General features: G+C 44.5%; 1 protein-coding gene across 4 annotated transcripts in view; it reads left to right on the forward strand.

Annotated features, from left to right (window-relative positions):
• IGSF9B (immunoglobulin superfamily member 9B) overlaps positions 1-16,206 on the forward strand; it is a 109,931-nt gene extending 93,725 nt beyond the window's left edge. For 2 of the 4 annotated variants that reach the window (XM_073570026.1, XM_073570027.1), the window contains exon 20: positions 9,737-16,206. In XM_073570026.1, coding sequence (XP_073426127.1) covers positions 9,737-9,951 — 215 coding nt within the window. In that variant the 3' untranslated portion in view covers positions 9,952-16,206. The remainder of the gene's footprint in view (positions 1-9,736) is intronic. The other 2 variants (XR_012231200.1, XM_073570028.1) reach the window with 2 other exon arrangements.
• Positions 16,207-19,096: the final 2,890 nt, after the last annotated feature.

Here is a 19,096-nt window from a genome sequence, read left to right on the forward strand (position 1 = left end):
GTGTCCCCACATGATGGCGCTGTAGGGTCAGTGTGATCCCATAGGATGGTACTGTAGGGTCATTGTGATCCCGTAGGATTGTGCTGTAGGGTCAGTGTGACCCCGTAGGATGGTGCTGTAGGGTCAGTGTATCCCCTCATGATGGCACTTTAGGGTTAGTGTGATTCCGTAGAATGGTGCTGTAGGGTCAGTGTGACCCTGCAGGATGGCGCTATAGGGTCAGTGTGACCCTGCAGGATGGTGCTGTAGGGTCAGTGTGATCCCGTAGGATGGCGCTGTAGAGTCATTGTGACCCCATAGGATGGCGCTGTAAGGTCAGTGTATCCCCACATGATGTCACTGTAGGGTCAGTGTGACCCCGTAGGATGGTGCTGTAAGGTCAGTGACCCGGAGGATGGCACTGTAGGGTGAGTGTAACTTCGCAGGAAGGCGCTGTAGGGTCAGTGTGACCCCGTAGGATGGCGCTGTAGGGTCAGTGTGACCCCGTAGGATGGCACTCTAGGGTCAGTGTGACCCCGTAGGATGGCACTGTAGGGTCAGTGTGACCCCGTAGGATGGTGCTGTAGGGTCAGTGTGACCCCGTAGGATGGTGCTGTAGGGTCAGTGTGACCCCGTAGGATGGTGCTGTAGGGTCAGTGTGACCCCATAGGATGGTGCTGTAGGGTCAGTGTGACCCCATAGGATGGTGCTGTAGGGTCAGTGTGACCCCATAGGATGGCGCTGTAGGGTCAGTGTGACCCCATAGGATGGCGCTGTAGGGTCAGTGTATCCCCACATTATGGCGCTGTAGTGTCATTGTGACCCCGTAGGATGGTGCTCTAAGGTCAGTGTACCCCCACATGATAGCGCTTTAGGGTCAGTGTGATTCCGTAGAATGGCGCTGTAGGGTCAGTGTGACCCTGCAGGATGGTGCTGTATGGTCCTTGTATACATGACATTCTTGTCCTTAACCCTGTCCTCATATAAATGACACCCTGCTCCTTGCGCGATCTGGTCCTTAAATGCATGACACCCTCGTCCTTACCCTGGTCTGGTCCTTGTTTACATCACGTCCTTGTATACATGACATCCTAGTCCTTACACCGGCCCGGTCCTTATTATACATGACATTCTTGTCCTTACATCGGTCCTGTTCTTGTATAAATGATATCCTTGTCCTTACACAGGTCCGGTCCTTACATACATGACACCCTCATCCTTACATTGGTCCTGTTTTTGAATACATGGCTCCATCTTCCTTACACGTTCCGGTCCTTAATGACATCCTTGTCCTTTCACCGGTCCTGTTCTTGTATACATGACATCCTTGTCCTTACTCCAGTCCAGTCCTTATAGACATGACCTCCTGGTCCTTACCCCTGTCCGGTCCTTATACAGATAACACTCTTGTACTTACACCGGTCCGATCCTCATATTCATGATATTCTAGTCCTTACACCGGCCATGTTCTTGTATACATGACATACTCGTCATTACATTGGTCCTGTTCTTGTATACATGACACCCTCATCCTTACACCGGTCCGGTCCTTGTATACATGACATCCTTGTCCTTACACAGGTTCGATCTATAGATACTTCACGGCCTTGTCCTCACCCTGGTCCGATCCTTAGATACATGACACCCTCATCCTTACCCTGGTCTTTGTATGACTGACATCCTTGTCCTTACCCCTGTCTGGTCCTTATATACATGACATCCTCGTCTTTACCCCGGTCTGTTACTTATATACATGACATTCTCGTCCTCACCCTGGTCCGGTCCTTACATACATGACATCTTCGCCCTCAGTCCGGTCCTTATATACATGACATACTAGTCTTAACCCCGGTCCAGTCTATATATTCATCACATCCTCGTCCTCACCCCTGTCCATTCCTTATATACATGACACCCTTGTCTTACACTGGTGAGGAGCTTATATACATGACACCCTAGTCCTTACAGTGTTCTTGTCCTTGTATACATGACATCTGTGTCTTTACAGTGTTCCTGTCCTTGTATACATGCATGACATCTGTGTCCTTACAGTGTTCCTGACCTTGTATACATGCATGACATCTGTGTCTTTACAGTGTTCCTGTCCTTGTATACATGCATGACATCTGTGTCCTTACAGTGTTCCTGACCTTGTATACATGCATGACATCTGTGTCCTTACAGTGTTCCTGTCCTTGTATACATGCATGACATCTGTGTCCTTACAGTGTTCCTGTCCTTGTATACATGCATGACATCTGTGTCCTTACAGTGTTCCTGACCTTGTATACATGCATGACATCTGTGTCTTTACAGTGTTCCTGTCCTTGTATACATGCATGACATCTGTGTCCTTACAGTGTTCCTGTCCTTGTATACATGCATGACATCTGTGTCCTTACAGTGTTCCTGTCCTTGTATACATGCATGACATCTGTGTCCTTACAGTGTTCCTGTCCTTGTATACATGCATGACATCTGTGTCCTTACAGTTTTCCTGTCCTTGTATACATGCATGACATCTGTGTCCTTACAGTGTTCCTGACCTTGTATACATGCATGACATCTGTGTCCTTACAGTGTTCCTGTCCTTGTATACATGCATGACATCTGTGTCCTTACAGTGTTCCTGTCCGTGTATACATGCATGACATCTGTGTCCTTACAGTGTTACTGACCTTGTATACATGCATGACATCTGTGTCTTTACAGTGTTCCTGTCCTTGTATACATAAATGACATCTGTGTCCTTACAGTGTTCCTGTCCTTGTATACATGCATGACATCTGTGTCCTTACAGTGTTCCTGTCCTTGTATACATGCATGACATCTGTGTCCTTACAGTGTTCCTGTCCTTGTATACATGCATGACATCTGTGTCCTTACAGTGTTCCTGTCCTTGTATACATGCATGACATCTGTGTCCTTACAGTGTTCCTGTCCTTGTATACATGCATGACATCTGTGTCCTTACAGTGTTCCTGACCTTGTATACATGCATGACATCTGTGTCTTTACATTGTTCCTGACCTTGTATACATGCATGACATCTGTGTCCTTACAGTGTTCCTGTCCTTGTATACATGCATGACATCTGTGTCCTTACAGTGTTCCTGTCCTTGTATACATGCATGACATCTGTGTCCTTACAGTGTTCCTGACCTTGTATACATGACATCCGTGTCCTTACAGTGTTCCTGTCCTTGTATACTTGACATCCTTGTCCTTAACTCTGTCCTCATATACGTGACACCCTGCTCCTTAGGGTATGTGTACACGATCAGGAATGGCTCAGTATTTGCTCAGAATTTGATGCGGGTGAAATCTGCATCTGAGGTCACTGACAGGTCACCTGCATTTTTTAGGCCGGTTTCACATTAGCGCTTTTTCAGCGCGCGCACGGCCGGGGGTAGCTCCGCCCCCGAGCCGGCTCTCTGCCCGGCGTGCCCGCCCCTTGCTTGTAGCGCCGCCTACTAGCGGACAGCGGCGCCTGCGATCGGCGCACCCTATCTTTAGCATAGGGTGCGCAGGCCGTGCGCTAGTTGCGCTTTGACCTGCGCTGCGCACTTTTGACGGTGCGCCGTGCGCGCCAAAATCCGAAAAGTTTGATTTTGGCGCGCACGGCGCACCGTCAAAAGTGCGCAGCGCAGGTCAAAGCGCAACTAGCGCACGGCCTGCGCACGATCTGCGCACCCTATGCTAAAGATAGGGTGCGCCGATCGCAGGCGCCGCTGTCCGCTAGTAGGCGGCGCTACAAGCAAGGGGCGGGCACGCCGGGCAGAGAGCCGGCTCGGGGGCGGAGCTACCCCCGGCCGTGCGCGCGCTGAAAATGCACTAATGTGAAACCGGCCTTACATGCGTTTTTGATGCGTTTTTTTTTTGCATGTGTTTTTTTTGTCACTTGAAATAAAGCTAATTGAAAGTTGGCTTCTGAGAAGAAAAAAAAGTGATTTCCTGTTTGCAGATATATTGGGTTATGTTCCCACGGTTAGTAAACGCTACTGTCCCACGACGAGTCCAGCTCTGCTACATCTGGATCCCTTTGGCTGAACAGTGGCATTATGCCACAATCCAGCCTGACATTCAGACACAGCGGAGCTTGAAGATGATGACCGGAGGTAACTCGGTCACCGGCGGTCACATGCACTCCAGTTCTTGCCGTCTAACCCAATCCCCGGCGGTCATGTGCACGGCAGTTCTTGCGGTCAGCTCAGCTCATCACGAGAACTGCAGTGGACGCGATTTTCCGTGTGTGGCACAAGGTACGCCTTTAAATTAGTTCACATGCGTAGTAAGCTGCGTTCCCGCACTTAATACGCGTGTGACTATAAGGATAATGTGGTTTTACCGCATCTAATTAAATCCTATGGGTAATTTGCGCTGCGGAGACTGATCGCCTCCGCAACATAAATAGACATGGTGCGGTCTGGAAAGATACCGACGCATGTACATTTGCGCAGGGATGCTGCGGGCATCTCAACACATAGTGGGCATGGGATTTCTTGAAATCCCATCCACTATGTTGTAACATCTGGCCGCTGTGGGTTTGACGCTGCGGATGTACACAGCGTCAGACCCGCAGCATTTATTGACCGTGGGAACATACCCTTACAACTTCTGGTCCTTAAATGCATGACACCCTCGTCCTTACCTCGGTCTGGTCCTTGTATACATCACGTCATTGTGCTTAAACTGGTCCAGTCCTCGTATACATGATATCCTAGTGCTTACACTGGCCTGGTCCTTATATACATGACATCCTAGTCCTTACACTGATCCGGTCATTGTATACTTGACATCCTTGTCCTTACACCAGTCCTGTCCTTGAATACATCACTCTCTCGCCCTTACACGTTCTGGTCCTTAAATACATGAAACCATCATCCTTACCCTGGTCTTTGAATACATGACATTGTCACACTGGTCCGGTGCTCATAGACATGATCCTTACCCCTTTCCAGTCCTTATATCCATGACACCCTCGTCCTTACATCCGTCCAGTCCTTTTATACATGATATTCTCCTCCTTACCCCAGGTTGGTCCTTATATACATGACACCTTACAGCGGTCCTGTTCTTGTATAAATGACATTCTTGTCCTTTCACCAGTCTTGTATCCATGAAATCCTCGTCCTTACACGTTCTGGGCATTAAATACATTCTTCCCCTTGTATCCACGACACCCTCATCCTTAGACCAGACCTTATATACATGATATTCTCATCCTTACACCGGTCCTGTTCTTGTATACATGACATCCTCGTCCTTACACATTCCAGGCCTTAAATACATCCTTACCCTGGTCTTTGTATACATGACATCCTTGTCCTTACCCCTGTCCTTGTATACATGACATCCTCACCCCGGTCCGGTCTTTATAGACATGAACACCTAGTCCTTAACTCTTTCCGGTCCTTATATCCATGACACCCTTCGTCCTTATATCAGTACAGTCCTTATATACATGATATTCTCATCCTTACACCGGCCTTGTTCTTGAATACATGACATCCTCGTCCTTACATCGGTCCTGTCCTTGTATACATGACACCCTCATCCTTTCACCGGTCCGATCTATTTATACATCAAACCCTCGTCATCACCCTGGTCCTTATATACATGACACCCTCATCCTTACCCTGATCTTTGTATACATGACATCCTCGTCCCTACCCCGGTCTGATCCTAATATACATGACCTCCTGGTCCTTATACCCATGACACCCTTGTCCTTACACTGTTCCATTCTTCATATACATGATATTCTCGTCCTTACACGGGTCCTGTTCTTGTATACATGACATCCTCATCCTTACCCTGGTCTTTGTATACATGACATCCTTGTCCTTATCCCGGTCTGGTCCTTATATACATCCACGTCCTTACAGCAGTCCTGTTATTATATAAATGACACCTTCGTCCTTGTACCAGTCCAGTCCTTGTATACATGATATCCTCATCCTTACACCGGTTCTGTTCTTGTATACATGACATCCTCGTCCTTACACCGGTCCTGTTCTTATATAAATGACACCCTCATCCTTGTACCAGTCCAGTCCTTGCATACATGACATCCTCGTCCTCACAAAAGTCCTGTTCTTGGATACATGACATCCTCATGCTTACACAGGTCTTTATTTACATGACATCCTCGTCCTTACCCTAGTCTTTGTATACATGACATCCTCATCCTCACCCTGGTCCAGTCCTTATATGAATGACATCCTCGTCTTCACGCTGGTCTAGTCCTTTTTTGCATGATATTCTTGTCCATACACCGGTCTGGTCTATATATAGATAGCATCCTCGTCCTCACCCTGGTCTAGTCCTTGTACACATGACTTCCTCGTCCTCACTCCGGTCCTTTTATATACATGACTTCCTCTTCCTTACACCGGTCCTAAAATAGATGACTTCCTCGTCCTTACACCGGTCTGGTCCTTGTATACATGACACCATTGTCCTTTCACCTGTCCGATCTATATATACATCAAACCCTCGTCCTCACCCTGGTCCAGTTCTTATATACCTGACACACTCGTCCTTACCCCAATCATTATATACACGACATTCTCTTCCTCACCCCGGTCCTTATATACATGATATCCTCGTCCTCACTCCGGTTCTTATATACATGACTCCCTCGTACTTGCATTGGTCTGGTCTACAGTGGCTTGCGAAAATATTCATCGCCTTGACATTTTTCTTGTGTTGCTACCTCATACTGGGTATTATTTGAGAGTTTGCATCAATTTATGTAAGGAACATGCCTACAACTATGAACATTTTGTTCTTTCTTTTATTGTGAAGCAAACAACAAATAGGACAAAATAACTGAAAACTTCAGTGTGCACAACTATTCACCCCCCAAAGTCAGTGCACTGTAGAACCTCCTTTTGCAGCAATTACAGCTACAAGTCACTTTGGATAAGTCTCTATGAGCTTTCCACATCTTGCCACTGGGATTTTGCCTATTGTTCAAGGCTAAACTGCTCCAGATCCTTCAGCTTAGATGGTTTCCTCTGGTGAACAGCGATCTTCAGGTCTGACCACAGATTCGTCATTGGATTAAGGTCTTGGCTTTGACTAGGCCACTCCAGAACATTTACACATTCTCCCTTAAACCACTCGAGTGTTGCTTTAGCAGTATGCTTTGGGTCATTTTCTTGTTAGTGATTTGAGATTGGGATGGAGGTTCACCTTGTGACAGACTGAAACAGATTTTGTTCAATAATATCACTGTATTTTACAGTATCCAGCTTCCCCTCAACTCAGACCTTTTTCCATTTGACTGCTGCCAAAAAACATCCCCACAGCATGATCCTGCCACCACCATGTTTCACTGTTGGGACAGTGTGCTTGGGGTGATAAGCTGTGTTGTTTTGATGCCATACATAGCATTTACCTTTGTGCCTAAAAAGTTCAACTTTGGTCTCATCTGACTAAAGCACCTTCCTCCATACATTTGGGGAGTCTCCCACATGTCTTTTGGCAAACTCAAAACAAGCCTTACAATTTTTGTGTGTAAGTAAAGGCTTTTTTCTGGCCGCTCTTCCATAAAGGCCACCTCTACGGAGTGTACGGCTTATTGTGGTCATATGGACAGATAATTCAGTCTCTTAAGAACTCTTCAGCTCCTTCAGGGTTACCTTTAATCTCTGTGCTGCCTCTCTGATTAATGCCCTCGCCTGGGCTGAGAGTTTTGGTTGGCAGCCTTCTATTGGCAGGTTTCTTGTGGTGAAATATTCTTTCCATTTGATGATCATGGATTTGATTTTGCTATGGGGAATCATCCGAGATTGGGAGATTCTTTTATAACTCAATCCTGACTTGTACTTCTCATCAACTTTGTCCTTGACTTGTTTTGAGATCCCCTTAATCTTCATGGTGATGTTTGTAAATCTACTTGCTCTCATGGTGTTGTTTGGAAATCTCCTTGCTCTTTATGGTGTTGTTTGGAGATCTCCTTGGTCTTCATGGTGTTGTTTGGAGATCTCCTTGGTTTTCATGTTGGTGTTTGGTTAGTATTGCCTCTTGTTAATAGTTTAGCAGCCTCTGTGGCTTTTCAGAGAAGGTAAAGTGTATATACTGACACTTAGATTGCACATAGGGGGACATCCTGCCACTAAGTATAGGATATATGAAAGGAATTGCTGGCACCAGAAATTTGTAGGGGCTTCATAGCAAAAGGGTGAATACATATGCACATGACAATTTTTAGTTATTTCATCCCATAAAATTAATTTATGCCTCTATTTTCTCACTTCACTAACTTAGACTTTATTGCTGATGCATCACACAAATTGAATTAGAAAACTATTAACACACAAGTTGTAATGTAACAAATGGGTAAAAAGTAAAGGGGGTCTTATACTTGCACAAGCCACTGTATATACAGTATACACTTACTGATCATGTAACCTGTCATAGGATTTTCCTGCAGAGAAGACAACATGAATTTGAAATGTCTTTTCCGCCCTACACCCAGATTAACCCAGTTTAGTTTGGAGGTCAGCACTCTCTGCTTACATCTCTTTTGTAAGGATGTGAATGGTTTTGGAGGATTTTTGTTTTCATTTACAAAGATTTTCTCTTTCAGTCTTTGCTCAAGTGTTGAGGTGGCCAGAACACTTATTCTAAAAACATTGAAGCAGAATTTTGGCATAAAATATGCCAGAAAACAGACACTACAACACCAACATGCGGCCATTGTGATTCTTACAGGGAATCTGTCATCACGTTTTAAGTGTATAATATAGGGGCAGAGAGACTGATTCCAGCAATGTACTCTTACTGGGCTGCTTGCGGCAGTTGTGATAAAATCCTGGTTTCATCTGCTGCAGATAGAGCCGTTTTGTGAATGCTGAGCTCTGTATAAACCTGCCCACACCACTGATTGGCAGCTCTCTGCATATAACCCCGCCCACACCACTGATTGGCAACTTTCTCTGCATATAATCCTGCCCACACCTCTGACTGGCAGCGCTCTCTATTTAACCCCACCCACTCTATTGGCAGCTCTCTGTATATAAATCCACCCACACCCCTGACTGGCAGCTTTCTCTACATATAACCCTGCCCCCGCCACTGATTTGCAGTTTCCCTGCATATAACCCTGTCCACACCTCTGATTGGAAGCTCTTCGGTATAATACCCCAACCACTGCATTGATTGGCAGTTCTCTGTATATAAATCCACCCACACCCCTGATTGGCAGCTTTCTCTACATATGACCCCGCCCACACCAATGATTGGCAGCTCTGAGTATATAACGCTGTCCATTCCACTGATTGGCAGCTCTCTATACACTGTGCATAGGCATAAAGCTGTGGGGGTGGGGTTATATACAGGGAACTGCCTGTCAGTGATGGTGTTATATACAGAGAGCTGCCAATCGGTGGTGGGGGTTGGGTTACACAGGGCTCATGAATATGGAGGATACATGGCAGCATGATTACTTGTCCTCTGGTGATTTTCTCCTGCTGATAAAACTACAGCAAGCAATGCAGTAAGTCACATCGCTGTAGTCGGGGTGTCTGCCCCGACATGATGCTGCTGTCAGATTAAGTGGCAAAAACTTGGTTACCGATTCCCTTAAAGCTCATGAAGTAATTGTGTAAAAACTCTGAAGTCACTACCACAGAAGGCATCGCTGCGGTGGCGGCAGGGCCATCATGTTGGGCTTTACCCTTTGTGTTCCAGGCGTAATTATCGCAGCTGAATGATGAGGTTAATGCAGGATGTGTTCTCTCTACAGATGGATCCACCTCACAGGTCCACCAGCCAGCCCCAGCCATGTACACGGACACTCGCTGTATCCGTAGGAAGAAACGCCCAGCTCGACAAGACCCATTCTCCCGTCTCTCTGCCCTGAGGGATGAGCTATGTCACCGTTCACTGTCTGATGATCGGGCCGCCATCCTGACCAGCACAGAACCCGATGACTGCAGTGGCCATGCCACTCTTCTGTGACCATCTTTGGAGACAGACCTGTTTTAGTCCCTTCCTGTCTCTTGGTGCTGCCTCCCCCCGTCCTCCCTTTTACTGAATCGTGAGCAGCGAGTTGTGCGTTCATTGCCTACCTCACCAACCCTGTGTGTGCCGAGCGAATGCTCACGCCTCACACTTTGGAGCAACGTACAGTGTTAAGACTGCTGGATGCATAGACCAGAGCGTGGCACGACTACATGGCAACCATGCTAGATGGTCTCTATGGGTGGCTCACAGGCCGAGTATACTGGAGACCAATGCTCTGCTTGTAGGAGATTAGCACCACTAAAAGCTGCATCTATTCACCATCTTCTAATTTGTACTACCAAAGTGAGTAATGAAAAGTAGATGTGATCTCTGTCACATTGAAAAGGTGAAGGAAGGGCCCTTCTGGGCTTTTGGGGCTTGGAGAAGGTAGTACAAGTTACATGTCAGTGAATGTGGCTTTTGGTGTGTTCTCCTTGTAGGCAGATTTATTTGTGGGGCTTGGGGCTCTGTCACCCTCTGGGGTTTTTTTTCCGATTGACACTCACAAGTTGTTTCCTTGTGATCAATGTAAAAGTCCGGTGTAATACACAGGGTGAATCGTGATGTCTAGCACAGCCTTGTTTTTATTGATGCGGCCATGTTTTTTCCTCTGGCATGTTGCTGAAATATTGGAGGGAAACAGATACCAGAACTAATTTCTTCGCTTTCTGTGGGATCATTTCTGACCGCTGGCATATCTGTCATTGTGTCAGACTGATCCAACAACCAGATAAAAAAAACATGGCATGCAGCATAAAAGGAAGGAGAATCCTGGACTGTAACATACAGCGCGGTCAGAAGTCAGAAGTTTGGACACCTCTGTTCATGTAATGGTTTCCCTTGTTTCCATGGCATGTGCACATTGTAGATTCAGACTATGACTATCGTCACATAAAATGTCTTCCAAGTGGCCTCTTCAGTGAGTTTATTTGTGTTATCACTGGCCTTCAGTGTTTGTGACTATCAGGTGTGTATTGCAGAAGCAGTGATGATGCCCAGCTCTACACATCTAATTAAAGAGAAAGGTCATCGTGAAAGTCAGTCAGTCTCGAAAATTGGTAAAACTTTGAAGGTATTCTTAAGTTCAGTCATGAAAAACAGTTGCTGCGATGAAATTGGCCTTCATGAGGGCCGCTCCAGAATAGGAAAACAAAGCATTCTATCTGCTGCAGAGGATAAGCTCATCAGAATTACCAGTGTCAGGCACTGCAAACTCATAGCACCTCTGGTAACAGCTCTCAGAAATGAAGCACAGACATCAAGTAGCAGATGCATCACATCAGCTGCTCAGATGAAACTACGAAAAGTAGCCTCTATGGTCGAACAACTGAAGAGAAGAGCAAATGACCACAAATAAGAGACCTATGTGGACAGATTGGTGAAAATCTGTCATGTGCTTTGATGAGACAGAATTGGATATCTTTGGTACAGTACCAGCCATCTTGTTTTTGTGAGACACAGGAGAAGTGAATGGTTTCTAAATGTGTGGTGCCCGCCCTGAAGCATGGTTTGGTTTCAGATTCATAGAAACATTTATCCAGCTTGGCCCCACAGCGTTCTGCAGCGGCAGCAGTCCCGTCTGGTTTATACTTAGTGGGACCATCATTTGTGTAATAACAATGACCCAAAACACACGACGAGGCAATGGAAGGGCAATGTGACCAAAAGGAAGAGAGATAGAGGCTGCATCAGAGAACATGGCCTCCACAACCACCAAACTCAACTCAATAGAAACGGTTTGGGTGATTTGGACGCAGAGTAAAGAGAAAGCAGCCGACAAGCACTCGGCACATCTGGGAAATCCTTCAGGACTGATGGAATCATTCCATTGACGACTGATGACGCTTCAAAGAGAATGAGTATTGGCATAAAGCTGTCATCGGTATCGGGGGCACCAGGAATAATCTGACACATACTCCAGGTTGTGTCACATGTTTCTCTACTCCTGGTTTTGCTGCCTTCAGTCTGAATCTACAATGTGTACATTTCAACAAGAACAAGGAAAACCATTACATGAACAGGGGAGGTCCACATTTTTGACCAGTACTGTAAAGTGAAGAACAATAATGTAGAGTAATGGAGAATAAAAGTGAGGTAGTGTAATGGAGAGTAAAAGTGTGAAGGTGAGTAATGTAGAGTAACGCTGTGATGGAGAGTAATGTGGACAGTTGGAGTGGGCTTTCATGGTAACCGATAGATGAAGAGTGTTGTGGATTCTTGAGGGATAATGTAGGAAGTTCAGAATAATTTAGTGTTTGGGGTTATTTTAAGCAATAATTTCCATGTTTTCGGAAACTGCTGCCATGGTTTTGTAGTATTTTTCCGCTCCATAGCGTCTATTGCTGCAGCCGTTTCTGTGAATGGCATCATTTTGTCTGCGGTAGGTAACACTAGTGCCAATGATAAGAGCATATACATGACAGAAATCAGTGGCTCGCACTTTCTCCGCATCGCTCACTGTATGTTGTTCACCAATCTGCCTCTCTTCATATATTGGTTAGTAACGAAGAACCACAATCTCACATACAGTATGTGGAAACAGAAGCTCTGTGCACTTTGTGATGGCCAGCTAAAGGCGTTTTCTAGTAGCAGATTTCTACAGGACTGTTGTTGGTCTGAGTAATATAGCAATATATTTCATTTTTTTTATATTGGGTGAGGGCGCAATCATTTATCAAGACCAGAGGCAAGACTGTCTATTTGTGTAGCCAAGCATGGAAGGATGATAGTGGTAATAATAATACCGCATCAATAACAGACAAGCATCCTATCTGTTTTCGTCTGGCCACATTACATTCAGGCTTAATTATTACCGGGGCGTTGAGGGAATCGCCTTATCAACTTCATTGTATGTAAGAGAAGAACACACAGTAAGTCAACCTGTCCATCAACTTAATTCAGTCCTTGTGTAGCTTGTGGTTAGTGGGGCCTTGTGTTCACCACACAGAAAAGTCTCATCTTCAGTCCCTGTGGAGCTTGTTGTCAGTAGGAGTTAATTCTACCTGGTGGTCACCATGCAGGGAAGTCCCATCATTCAGTCTCTGTGGAACTTGTGGTCAGTTGGAGTTCTTTGTACCTGTTGGTCAGAGAAGTGAAATCATTCAGTCCCTGTGAAGCGTGTGGCCAATAGGCGTTCCTTGTACCTAGTGGTAACCATGTAGGGAAGTCCCATCATTCAGTCTCTGTGGAGCTTGTGGGCAGTACGAGTTCAGTGTACATGATGGTCACCACACAGAGAAGTCTCATCATTCAGTCCCTGTGGAGCTTGTGGTGAGTAGGAGTTCATTCTACCTGGAGGTCACCATGCATAGTAGTCATATTATTCATACCCCATGGAGCTCGGTTCTTTCAGCTTTGTGGTACAGTACTGTGACATGTACTATTACTGTGACCCTTTTTGACAGATGCGGACATTTGTGAAAGAGAATTAAATTTGTATTTAATCAGTGAGGTATGCATCATATTGTACTTGGGATGTTCATGAAAAGACAGTGAGACAAACGTGAATATCCATTTATTCATTGCGTTGTGTCATAGCTTGCATCAACTCCTCTCTCATAGGCTCTTCCTTCTGGCTGTCATATTCTCTCTGGGGCTTACTTGTGCTTATTCCATAGCCATCCCCATCTTGTATCTAATGAGATTTTAAGAAGCTCGAACTCCTGGATACATTGGGAACTAATGGGAAGAGCAGAACCGTCAGTCTTTGGTAAGGATGAACCAAAACAGAAGTATTTGAGCACTGAGATGAGGTTCTCACTGACACCCATGTGTAAGTAGTGAGGCAGTAGCATAATGGCGTTAGGACTGATGTTGGTTTGTGCTTTCTTCTCTCACATCACAGGGGACAAAAACTTTAATCATGCTTTGTATATCTCCTGCATGGAAGTGCCACAGAGTCCTTTAGGCCGCAGTAGATAAGTCTTTCTACCTATTGAACAGTCAGGGCGTTTGTAGTGTCTGCTCTCAAGAACAGCTTTCCATGTTTTAGTAGTTATATTCCCCCGCCATATTGATGGCGAAATGTCATATTGATGCAGTTTGTGAGGCCTCCGCCTGCAGTGATCGTGCTTTATCAGAGTATTACACTATGGCGTGACTTTCATATCTTATCATGAATGGATGGAAACCTGATATGATCGTTGCCTGAGTTAGAGTGCAGGATTCTTAGATGGAAATTTTAAGAGACCATGGGCGAGTAGCAAAATGAGAATTTGGATCACAGAACTGCATGTAATTGACCATTCACTGTCTGTAACTTGTCTCCTGTTCTGGATTTTTCATTACTGATTGATAACCCCAAAGAGCTAGTCCAGTGTTAATTTATTCTGTGTGAAAAAGCACATGCTGCTAATGCTGAAGAAGGTCGCAGAATGGTATTATTTGTAGTGAGATGTTGGCCTGATTCCTGTAAATGAAGGCGGATACTTGGGTTGTTCGTCCCAGGCCTTACTTCTTTCTCCGGATCTACGGCTAGAGCTGTATAAAGCATTGGGAGTCCTGGGACTGTGTACTCACCAGTGTAGGCTTTTGATTGAATGTCTGAGACTTTCCAGAGAATATTTGTACGTAGACTGCAGCTCTACAAGGTTGTGTTGAAGCCTGTTGCTAAGCTGTATTATTCTTGTTAACTTCCCCATCCAAATTCTGGTAATTTTAAAGACTGGCCTCATTTAGCAAAAAAAACACAGAGGCATCAGAAAAAAAAAACATGATATGAACAAATGTGAACAGGGTCCGCAACTTTTGGCATCTCGCACAACACCTGCTGCAAATATTTGCTCCCTTGTATAATGCCAGAATTATGGACTTGTGGCCAGGGCCAGCTGGAGGCTCCATGCTGTAGGAACTATTGGCTACAATGGACCTGGTAAATACAATTGTCCTTTGGATTTTCAGGGAAGGTTTTCCCATTGTACATAACTTATTTGTTACTTTATCTTGGAAGCCGTTTCCTTTCTATGGAAAGACGTATTCTCATACAGTTTTGGTGCCGATATACAATTCTACTTATACAAATAACATGTAATGATTATATATATAGAGAGAGAGAGAGAAATAAATATTTAGTAAAGAGAGCAAAACGTCTATATCTATACATAGATAGATGTATCTTTTATTTTTATATGGAGATGCTATTAGCCGCAGGCTCAATGTGGATCCAGTTTTCAATGGCTGCTTTGGAAAGTCATCTAGTAATAATTTCCTAGTTTTCCTTTTGGGGATGGCAGTCTGACCTCCGACGTTGGAATGGGCCATTGGTGCTATAGATTTCTGGTCATAGTTTAGATCTAATGGTGCAGATTCCTAACCGGATAGGTATTCACAATGGGTGGTGTTAGGATGTCTTCATTGTGCTGTGTATCTGTCTGGTAGAGACGCTGCTGGGAGGTCAGCTGGAGGCCACTTAGGGTGAAGACTCGGACAAGCCTGGCGATAAACAATGGTGCTTATATACCAGTGCAACTAATGTGAAATCAAAACATTCATTTATTGTACGAATCCTGGCCACCATAAGGCCATGAATACCAAACCCGTGGAGGTTGTTTGGCTGGTAGCTTTACTAATGTTCTCTTGCCTTTTTAATGACATGAAACCTCAACATACTGCACTGTCTGTAACAAGCCAAGGGCGATGTGGTATGTACCCTTTAGATGGAAGAGACAATTGTGAATGTGCAATGAAGGACTTTTTTTGGTAAGGTTGGAAAAGTCACAGGACAGGCAGGAGATGTTTGGAAGAAGCACATTTCTGGTCCCATAATTTCAACCAATTATTCATTTATTCACTCTAGTCTTTCCAGTGATTGAGATGTGTTTATTATCTATGGGATAGACTGGCATGTTCAGCCCTCAAAAAGAGGAATTCTGTAGAAAACCTTGCCCTTTCAGTGCCTTATTGCCATCAGAAGCACATATGTCATCTGAAAACAGACCTGCTCAAGCCCTATCTTGTAGTGCAACATGAGGCGGGAATTTATCATCTCTGCTTGGGTTACCTGGTGAAGTTATGCTGAAGGGTGCAATGTATACATGGCTGCATCCAATTGGAAACAGCATTTATCACTGATTGCACTAGTGATTTCTTTTTTGAAACTTTTAAAATGTCATGTAATCACAGCATATTTCCTCCCTCGGGTAACTCCTGTGAATCTTCTCACTGAAAACACTGAGGTGGAACTACCACATGTGATTAAACCTTAGGACACCATTATAATGCCCTTTCATGTTTTCTTAAATATGTTAACCTCATTGATGAGAAACGATTTCAGATTAGGAAAGATTTTAATATTTATAGTTATCTAAATCCATAGCAAGTAACTGTATGCAGTGATCACTTCCAACTGTAAACTATAGAGATATCAATGAGTTCACAGTGATCTTGATCACTTCCAACCGTAATCCTTAGAGATATATTAATTAGTTCACTGTGATCTAGATCACTTCCAACCCTAAACCATAGAAATATCAGAGTTCACATTGATCTAGATCACATCCAATCTTAAGCCGAAGAGATATTAATGAGTTCACAGTGATCTAGATCACTTGCAACCATAAACCGAAGGGATATTAATGAGCTCACAGTGATCTAGATCAGGGTTCTCCAACTCCAGTCCTCAAGGCCCACCAACAGGTCATGTTTTCAGGATTTCCTTAGTATTGCACAGGTGATAATTGCTGCACCTGTACAATACAAGGGAAATCCTGAAAACATGACCTATTGGTGGGCCTTGAGGACTGGAGTTTGAGAACCCTGATCTAGATTACTTGCAACCATAAACCGAAGAGCTATTAATGAGCTCACAGTGATCTAGATCACTTCCAACCCTAAACCGAAGAGATATCAGTGTTCATAGGGATCTAGATCACTTCCAACCATAAGCTGAAGATATATTAATGAGTTCACAGTGATCTAGATCACTTCCAACCCTAAACCAAAGAGATATTAATGAGTTCACAGGGATCTAGATCACTTTCAGGTATAATCCGTAGAAATATCAATGAGCTCACAGTAATCTTTATTACTTCCAACTGTAAAAATATCAAGGAGTTCACAATTATCTAGATCACAATCGTAATCCATAGAGATATCAATGAGTTCACAGTGATTTAGATCACTTCCAACCCTAAACTGTAAATAAATGGATATTTGTGGATGGTTTCCGTGCTGCTAGATGACATTGAGACATATACTCCGGTATAATAAGTGAAAAGGTAGTGGATTATTTGATGTGTTTCTAAGTACAAAATTACATTTTCCTCAGGATTGACCACATGTATACAGAGAATGCCCATGTGGTCATTTCTGAGGAAGAAGCCGTATTTTTCCCTTTGTAAGACGCACTTTTTTCCCCAAAAAATTTGGGGGGAAAAATAGGTGTGCGTCTTACAATGCAAATGTACCTTTTATTGTGCCACCGCGCTGGGTCCCTCGGGTGCTGCCGCCGCCACGCTCTGTCCCCCGGTGCCTGCTGCCGGGCTCTGTCCCGTGCTGCGTCGGGGGCTCTGCCGTTCCATCCATGCCTGTGCGGTGGATTGCTTCCTGGAAAATGGCCGCCGCGCAAGCGCAGATGGAGATCTCGGCATTGAAATCTCGGGAGATAAGGATTACCTTCCAGTAATCCTTTGCGCGAGTGACCGCGATGACGTCGCTGTCTCGTGGGAGCGTGACGTCTCACGGTCATTCGCGATGACTTCGCGGGAGCACGACGTCTCGCGGTCATTCGCGCAAAAGATTACTGGGACCGGAAGATGCCGGGAGCGTGGAGAGAGGCGGGAAGGCTGCGCGGTATGCCGGAAGGTGAGAATAACAATATTTTTTTAAATTATTTTTGACATCCTATCTTTTACTACTGATGCTGCATAGGCAGCATCAGTAGTAAAAAGTTGGTCACACGTGTCAAACACTGTGTTTGACGAGTGTGACTAACCTGTCAATCAGTTCTCCAAGCGATGCTCCAGGTCGCATGGAAATTGCTAGCATTCTGCAAGCTAATTACGCTTGCAAATCGCTAATTTTTCCGCGGGAAAATTGCGGGAATTTAAAATGTGATTTTGCTGCGGAATGGAATTCCGGAATTCTCGCGGTAACTTCCGCGGGAATTCCGCTACGTGTGAACTTAGCCATAACCGGAGATAATAATCAGTTCACAGTGATCTAGATCACTTCCAACCCTAAACCATAGAGATATCAATGAGTTATCTAGATCACTTTCAACCATAGATACTGTATATTAATGAGTTTTTACTTTGAAAACTGATCTCACAATAGTGGAATAAATGTTGTGTTCTGTTCACACGACTTTCAGAGTTAACTGCTGACTGGCTGTAGACTACATAACTGTATACAGTTGAATGTCTCTGCCACTGACGACCATTTTCCCGTAAGTTAGAGGACATTAGACTCCGCATGTAAATTCAAAAACTATCCAAACATAAACCAACCAAACCTGAAATGACTCCAGTTTTATACATCTGGCCTCTAGGAGTCACTGAGGGCATGAAGAGTTCTTCTAGCTGCTACATGTAATAATGGAAACCAAAACCTTATATAAAGAAATGTCCTTAACTACCCTTAACTATGCCTTTCACAAAATACAACTGATGGAGACACGTGGCCTCTAGCATAGACGGATACCTTCCTGAGGTAGACTGGTTGTAGGACTTACCTGTTCTTATTGTCAGCGACAGGTCACTTAAGTCAGTGTATTGTGGGTGATCTACTGACCTTGGCAAATACTCAGATCTGTCCTTTAGGGTTCATGGTGTAATGTGAATGTTATAGGGATGCTTCTCTGCCGATATCTTCTGAGCAATCATCATCCTGGCAGTAGATAAATTGTATCATCCTCCATTAAAGAGGATGGAAATGTCCAAAATGAGAAAATGATACTCTTTCAATTATGCGAGGTTTCTATCACTGCAATGTCATCATGGGAATGCTCCAATGATTGCCTCCACTTGATGATGTAATGTATTCTTCTTTGGTGATTTTTGGGTTCCACCACAGCACTTACTTTTTGCCTACAGCTTTTGTACTTCGTATTCAAGTATAAAGCTGCAATGTATGTCAAGCTGCAAGGAACACACAGAAGCCATTG

This window comes from Dendrobates tinctorius, unplaced genomic scaffold, assembly GCF_039654945.1.
Source record: "Dendrobates tinctorius isolate UK_male_01 unplaced genomic scaffold, ASM3965494v1 ptg000028l, whole genome shotgun sequence".
Classification (NCBI taxonomy): Eukaryota; Metazoa; Chordata; class Amphibia; order Anura; family Dendrobatidae; genus Dendrobates; species Dendrobates tinctorius.